The 6,762-nt window shown below is 40.8% G+C and overlaps 1 protein-coding gene across 2 annotated transcripts; it reads left to right on the plus strand.

The window, feature by feature from the left end:
* The first annotated feature begins 2,788 nt into the window (after nt 1-2,788).
* On the plus strand, nt 2,789-5,355 carry LOC121441000 (regenerating islet-derived protein 3-beta). 2 transcript variants are annotated; one of them, XM_041642132.1, is made up of 6 exons: nt 2,789-2,807; nt 3,094-3,174; nt 3,709-3,827; nt 4,003-4,140; nt 4,722-4,848; nt 5,095-5,355. In XM_041642132.1, the coding sequence occupies exons 2-6, from the start codon at nt 3,099-3,101 to the stop codon at nt 5,160-5,162; spliced, it is 528 nt and encodes a 175-aa protein (XP_041498066.1). In that variant the 5' UTR covers nt 2,789-2,807; nt 3,094-3,098; the 3' UTR covers nt 5,163-5,355. The 2 variants fall into 2 exon arrangements, with proteins under 2 accessions (XP_041498066.1, XP_041498057.1); XM_041642123.1 differs by having other exon boundaries at nt 2,795-2,811.
* The last annotated feature ends 1,407 nt before the right edge of the window (nt 5,356-6,762 follow it).

The raw sequence follows: 6,762 nt of genomic DNA on the forward strand, positions 1-6,762 counted from the left end.
TGAACAGAGAATTCTCAACAGAAGAAGTTCAAATGGCCAAAAGACACTTAAGATCATGCTCAACCTCCTTAGCGATCAGGGAAAAGCAAATCAAAACAACTTTGAGATATCATCTTACACCTGTCAGAACGGCTAAAATCAAAAACACCAATGATAGCCTTTGCTGGAGAGGTTGTGGAGTAAGTGGCACACTCATCCATTGCTGGTGGGGATGCAAACTTGTGCAACCACTTTGGAAAGCAGTGTGGCGATTTCTCAGGAAATTCGGGATCCACCTACCCCAAGATCCAGTAATACCCAAGAGATGCACTATCATATGACAAAAGCATTTGTTCAACTATGTTCATAACAGCATTATTTGTAATAGCCAGAACCTGGAAACAACCTAGATTCCCTTCAATGGAAGAATGGATGAAGAAAGTGTAGAATATATACATATTAGAATACTACTCAGAGGTTAAAAGCAATGACTTCGGGAATTTTGCATACAAATGGATGGAAATAGAAAACACTAACCTGAGTGAGGTACCCCAAACCCAAAAAAGATGAACAAGGGATGTACTCACTCATAATTGGTTTCTAGCCATAAATAAAGGACATTGAGCATATAATTTGTGATCCTAGAGAAGCTAAATAAGAAGGTGAACCCAAAGAAAAACATATAGTCATTCACCTGGATATAGGAAGTAGACAAGATTGCCCTGCAAAAACTGGGAACTTGGGGGTGAGGTGGCATGGGGCTAAAGGGAAATGTGGTGAGAAACGTGAGAAGGGGAGAATGGGGGAGCTTGGGGGAATGGCATGGTTGGGATAAAGGAAGGGTGGCTACGGGAACAGAGAAATATATATCCTAATTAAGGGAGCCATCTTAGGTTTGGCAAGAGACTTGACTCTAGAGGGGCTCTCAGGTGTCCATGGAGATGTACCCAGCTAGTGCCTTGAGCAACTGAGCAGAGGGAACCTGAAATGGCCCTATCCTATAGCCATACTGATGAATATCTTGCATATCACCTTAGAACTTTCATCTGGCGATGGATCAAAATAGAGACAGAGACTCAAATTGGAGCACCGGACTGAGCTCTTAAGATTCAACTGAGGAGCAGAGGAAGGGAGAACATGAGCAAGGAACTCAGGACCACGAGGGGTGCACCCACCCACTGTGACAGTGGAACTGATCTATTGGGAGCTCACCAAGGCCAGCGGGACTGGTATTGAATAAGCATGGGATGAAACCAGACTTTCTGAACGTGGCGGACAATGAAGGCTGATGAGAAGCCAATGACAAAGGCACTAGGTTTTGTTCCTAATACATGAACTGGCTTTGTGGGAGCCTAGCCTGTTTGGATGCTCACCTTCCTGGTCCTGGATAGAAGTGGGAGGACCTTTGACTTCCCACAGGGCAGGGAATCTGGACTGTTCTTCATTCTAGAGAGGGAGAAGGAATGGAGTGGGGGGAGGGGGAGGTGAGGGGGAGGGGAGTGTGGGTAGGGGGCCATGTGTGGGAGGAGGGGAGGGAAATGGGAAACGGGAAGGAGGCAGAAATTTTTTTTCAACAACTAAATAAATAAAAAAAGAATATTAAAACCCGTGTTAAGATTTATTTCAGTTAACTATTTCTCTGTTTAATCAAGTTAAAGAGTATGTGAAAGTGATGAAATTTTTATTGTGTATATGTGCTTCAATGGATGGAAAACAAGGCATTGTACTTGGGAGGCAAATATTCTACCATCAGCTTACATTCAATGACCGATCCTTATTTTCTGCTTTGAGATAGGCTCTTGAATATGATTCCTTGAACTTATGTTTTAACCTTAGAATTTCAATTCTTCTGACTTAGCCCATTGAGTATCTTGGATTGCTGGACCTGATTGCCAATTGCCATTTCCTACTTAAAAGTATGTAAGTGGGAAGAATGAAGGCTAATTACTCTGCATTAATCAAAGCTAATACACTAGATCATTTCTTTGGTATCCGTGAAAACCACCCTTATTCACTGAATATGAAATGAAGAGTAGACTCATACAACTACTGTGAAAGGGTCTACATAAGCCCAGTGAATCTGAGATCCCACTCTGTGAATGGTCCCCAAGGTAGGCAACAAATTGCCAGGTTAAAGTACAATGAACTAACCTCAGAAAAGTGTGTGTGTGTGTGTGCGTGCGTGCGTGTGTGTGTATATTGGTTCGGCTGATTTTTCTTAAGTTTCTAACAAGAATGCTGACTTATTGAAAGCTGATTTTCCATACTGATATGAAACTTTATCAGCTATTTAAGCCTGTATTTCATGAATTTATCATTTTCAATCAATTAATTTTCACTTAAACTGTATAATTCACTGAATTCTTGCTAATTTGTTTTATGTATTTCAGACAGGTGTAAAGAAATGTGTGCACAGTGAGATTTTCCATATTGATTTTATTACACTCTTACATTTATTTTCCTTAACTGCCCATGTAATAATATCTAAAATTTATGTCACAGCATAATTTATGTTCCACTGCTGCTGTAGTTCATTTCTGTTTCCTGGAACAGAGTATCTAGTAAAGGGTGTGGAAGGTTAAACTTCACTCACGCCTAGGGAAAAGCAGTGCTACTAACAAGAAGGAGGTAATTGTGAAAATTCTCCATCTTTGCCAGGAAGATCCTCCTGCTCTTTCTGGGAACCCCCTTAGTCCATGCCAAGCACTACCCACCATCCTAACCTGCATAAGCATTCTGGTTATTCACTTTGGTGCTCCTCCCACAAATCCTGATATAAAAGCACAGCCATCTCTGCCCTGACAAACCATCCCAGATCTCTCTGCCAGGTAGGTAAGTAGAAGCTGGAAGATGATGAGAGCCTTGCAGGGTTCACCTCTCATTAGGTGTTCCTGGTTTTTGCTCTAGCATAACACCGAGCTTTTTGACTCAGTAATGGCTACCTACAGAGCTATCAGAGCAAGAAAGAAATACGGATTTCTTGACCACAGGGGGAGGTGGTACAAAATTGGTGTATCCCTGCAGAACTAGTAAAAAAAGGAGAGTGATGGTCCTTTCTGCCTGCCTTCTCTATCCACACTACCTGGAGTGACTCTGATTGTTCCTCCCTCACAGGCAAGATGCTGTCTCGCATAGCATTCACCAGCATGTCCTGGATGCTGCTCTCCTGCCTGATGCTCTTTTCTCAGGTTCAAGGTAAGACTTCTCTGTCTCTAGCACTGACTTCTTGTGAGTGTTTAGGTTCACGGAGTAGAGGAAAGTCTCATAAGGAATAATGAGGGATATCCATACTGGAAAACCGTTGTGACAGTTTCATCATCTTGCATTTCCCAGGGCATTGGTTGTGGAAGGTATCATGGTGGTCTGTCACCAGTGGAATAATAGGATTATCATTTTGTCATGATGCTACAATTACTATTGGTAGGATGAAAGGGTAGAGATGATGATAAACCATGAACTCCATAGGAAAAGAAGGATAGACAATGGGAGTTAAACCTATCAGCCTAGAGTTGGTGGAGTCATGAACTAGTATATAGTAAGGAAGAGGAAAATGAGCTTGCATCATTTACTAGGCTTGCCACTTTATAAAAAGTCTCAAAGACTACACGGAGACTTAATATTGATTTCCTTCCAAGAAATAGTTTGCCAAAACAGCCCTATTTTGACCAACCCAACTAAGTTCCACTTTTCTTTTCATCCCATGGCTCTCTTTATCTTACTCCACCCCAGGTGAAGATTCCCCGAAGGAAGCGCCATCACCACGCATTAGTTGTCCCCAAGGCTCCAAGGCTTATGGCTCCTACTGCTATGCCTTGTTTCGGATACCACAAACCTGGTTCGATGCAGAAGTGAGTGCTGGGGTGTGGAAAGTACATGTGGGTCATGGGGGATGTTGTGTTATGTTTTCTCTAGTGCTTTGTGTCCGAGATGAATAGTTGACTTTCAATATAGCCTGTCCCCTCACTTACATTTGTCATTATCCAGTGAAGCCTAAAACTCCTTTTGATTCTGTTCCTCACACAGCTAGCCTGCCAAAAGAGGCCCTCAGGGCACCTCGTATCTGTTCTCACTGGAGCTGAGGCTTCGTTCCTGTCCTCTTTGGTGAAGAGCACAGGGAACAGCTACTCTTACGTCTGGATTGGGCTCCATGATCCCACCCTGGTACGATTTCCTCTTCTCTATTTACTACATGTCATTATCACATGGGCACACTTGCTGAGACTCCCAGAAAGAGCCCTAAAAGACACAGAAGTTAGACACGGGGTAACATTAAAACAAGGGAAACTATCAGGGTCTGTTGTAGAGCTGAGTTCTATTAGGATTCCTAGATTTCAGATGAAGTTTATGTGACTCTGACTGACTTTTAGAAAGGTCTCTCAAGAGGCCTTGGGAGAATTCACTGTCAGTTTCAGAGGGCCTGCATACAGTATTATCAAGAAATATAGAATAAAGTGACATACTATATTCTCTCTTTGTAGAATAAACATCCTACTTCCATTTTAGAGGAAATAGCTGATTTCCTACCATATATATTTCAAATAAATTTCATCGGGTCCTAATTTTATCAGTAGTTTCTGTATACATAAGTAGAAATGAAGGCAGCAATAATTCTAATGCTATGTTCTTATAAATTATGATCAACTGAGTTATGGAGGTTGGGAGGGAATCCAGGGATTCACTGAAGGTTTCATACATGCAGAGCTTTCAGGACCCTAACTTATATCTGGTTCCCTCGTCATCAGGGTGAACAACCCAATGGAGGTGGATGGGAGTGGAGTAACAGTGATGTGATGAATTACCTTAACTGGGAGAGGAATCCATCCACTGCTTTAGACCGTGGTTTTTGTGGCACTTTGTCAAGAGCTTCAGGTAAGAACCACCTCACCTAGAGGTATACCAATCTTCTCACAATTCTGGGTACCTCTGAGCTAGCAAATGGAATGTTGTTTTGTTCTCATCTTCTTTATTGGCTGCTTGGTTATTTCATTCCTTTGGATTGTACCACTGGAGAGCATGAGGGAGTGACTTTTAAACTGAAGCCACAGATTGAGGCATTTCTTCATTATCTTCTCAAGATCCATATCCCCCATTATTTAACCTCTTTTCTCTTTCCAGGATTTCTGAAATGGAGAGATAATACCTGTGAGGTGAAGCTCCCCTATGTCTGCAAATTCAGTGGATAAGCTTATCCAAAAACAAACAGCTTGCATTTGTCTTGAAGCTCACCATGGACAAGGGTACAAATGTAAAGAGCATCACCTAAACCACAGTTCACATCAAATCCCACATCTGCTCTTTTTAGATGCTGTCTTGGTCATCTATAAATAGGTTGGGGTGGTCTCAAGTCTCAGAGAACAATAATAAATCTTTAGTCAAACTTTGAGTTTATGTGTTTCATTAAAATATTATTTATCATCACTGTTATGTATGCATGTGAATGTGGATGTGTAAAGACCACAACTTGACGGAGGAGATCAGAGGGTAACTTTTGGGAATCAGTTCTTGCCTTCTTCTTTTGAGACAAGGTTTCTCTTGTTTTTTGTTTTGTTTTGTTTTGTTGTTTGTTTGTTTTTTTGCCACATAGTAAACTCACAAGGGTCAGGGTAATTGTCCTAACTCCTTTGTTTCATAGGAGTACTGAGTTGATTGATGTGAGCCACTTTGTCCAGCTACTTTTAGTGATTCCCCTGGGAATAAGGGCAAACAAACTCAGTTCATCAGATTGGAGCAAGGAAACTTTAACCTACCAAGCCATCTTGCTGGCTGTGTGAACCATACTTAATTGATTTTTTTTCTATACAATATATTCTGATCACTCACCTCCTCTCTCAACTCCTCCCAGATCATCCCCACCTTCCTACTCACCTTTTCTTTTATCTATCACTTTAAAAACAATAAACAAATAATTCAAAAATAAGAAACAGACCCAAACTCTGCAAAGACATGAAAATGGAGACTAAAAATATTTAAGCAAATTACAAATAAAGTTTTTAAGGATGGCAGAGGAGATAACTGATGACTGCATCTCAGTTCTGTCTGTCCAGACAGTGCCTAATGGTGCTTGCTTACCACTGCACTGTAACTAAAAACGTAGATCATGCTCATTGAGGGTTGTACTGTGATTATAAGAAGGCATTACCTTCCCTCATAGTCAGTGCCCCCGATGAGGAGTGACAACTGATGTTTTCAACAGTTTAATAATTATCTTTGAATTCTAACACTAAATAATGCAATCTATATGAATGGTAATCTTTGCTGAATATGGTAAAAAAAAAAAAAGTAAAGTTAACATAATCGTGCAGTAATAAAGACTAGAACCATCTTACCCTCTTTCCAAAAGGCAAAAGAGAAAATCTGAGAGTACTTTAACCAATTCTTTTTGGGCTAATGAAAAAAATGGAAACAGCAGGGAAAATCTCTTTCCTTGTATTTTCAGAACCAAGGGCATAGCTTTCTCCCTCAAAAAAAGAAAATGTTGGGAGAACGGCTCTAGGCTAAGTGTGGATCCTTGGTGAGAGGAAGATACTCCTGTAGTCTCCATTTCTAGGGAGTCTCAAATATTGTCATGGGAATGTTTTTCTCACAGCATTCTTCAGGTTTTTATGATAAAAGCCAAGTATAACTTTTTCAAGATCTGTCAGATGGAGGGGGAAGTAATCCTTTCAATTCAGCTTTAAAAACACTTAGCTCCTCCCACAGCTTCAGAAAAGTATTTATCCTGCTTCTTCCTCCTTTATATTTCCTGTTTCTTCTATAATGGAGAAAGCCAAGACATGCCTTTGT

This window comes from Microtus oregoni, unplaced genomic scaffold, assembly GCF_018167655.1.
Source record: "Microtus oregoni isolate MIOR12 unplaced genomic scaffold, Mior012 000002F_ref0000024, whole genome shotgun sequence".
NCBI lineage: Eukaryota > Metazoa > Chordata > Mammalia > Rodentia > Cricetidae > Microtus > Microtus oregoni.

Bases quoted from the DNA above. Each gene is read 5' to 3' on its own strand.
- LOC121441000 (XM_041642132.1), top strand. From the start codon at position 3,099: ATGCTGTCTCGCATAGCATTCACCAGCATGTCCTGGATGCTGCTCTCC. The intron at 3,175-3,708 runs GTAAGACTTCTC...ACTCCACCCCAG, and splicing joins GCTCTTTTCTCAGGTTCAAG to GTGAAGATTCCCCGAAGGAA. The intron at 4,141-4,721 runs GTACGATTTCCT...CCTCGTCATCAG, and splicing joins GGCTCCATGATCCCACCCTG to GGTGAACAACCCAATGGAGG.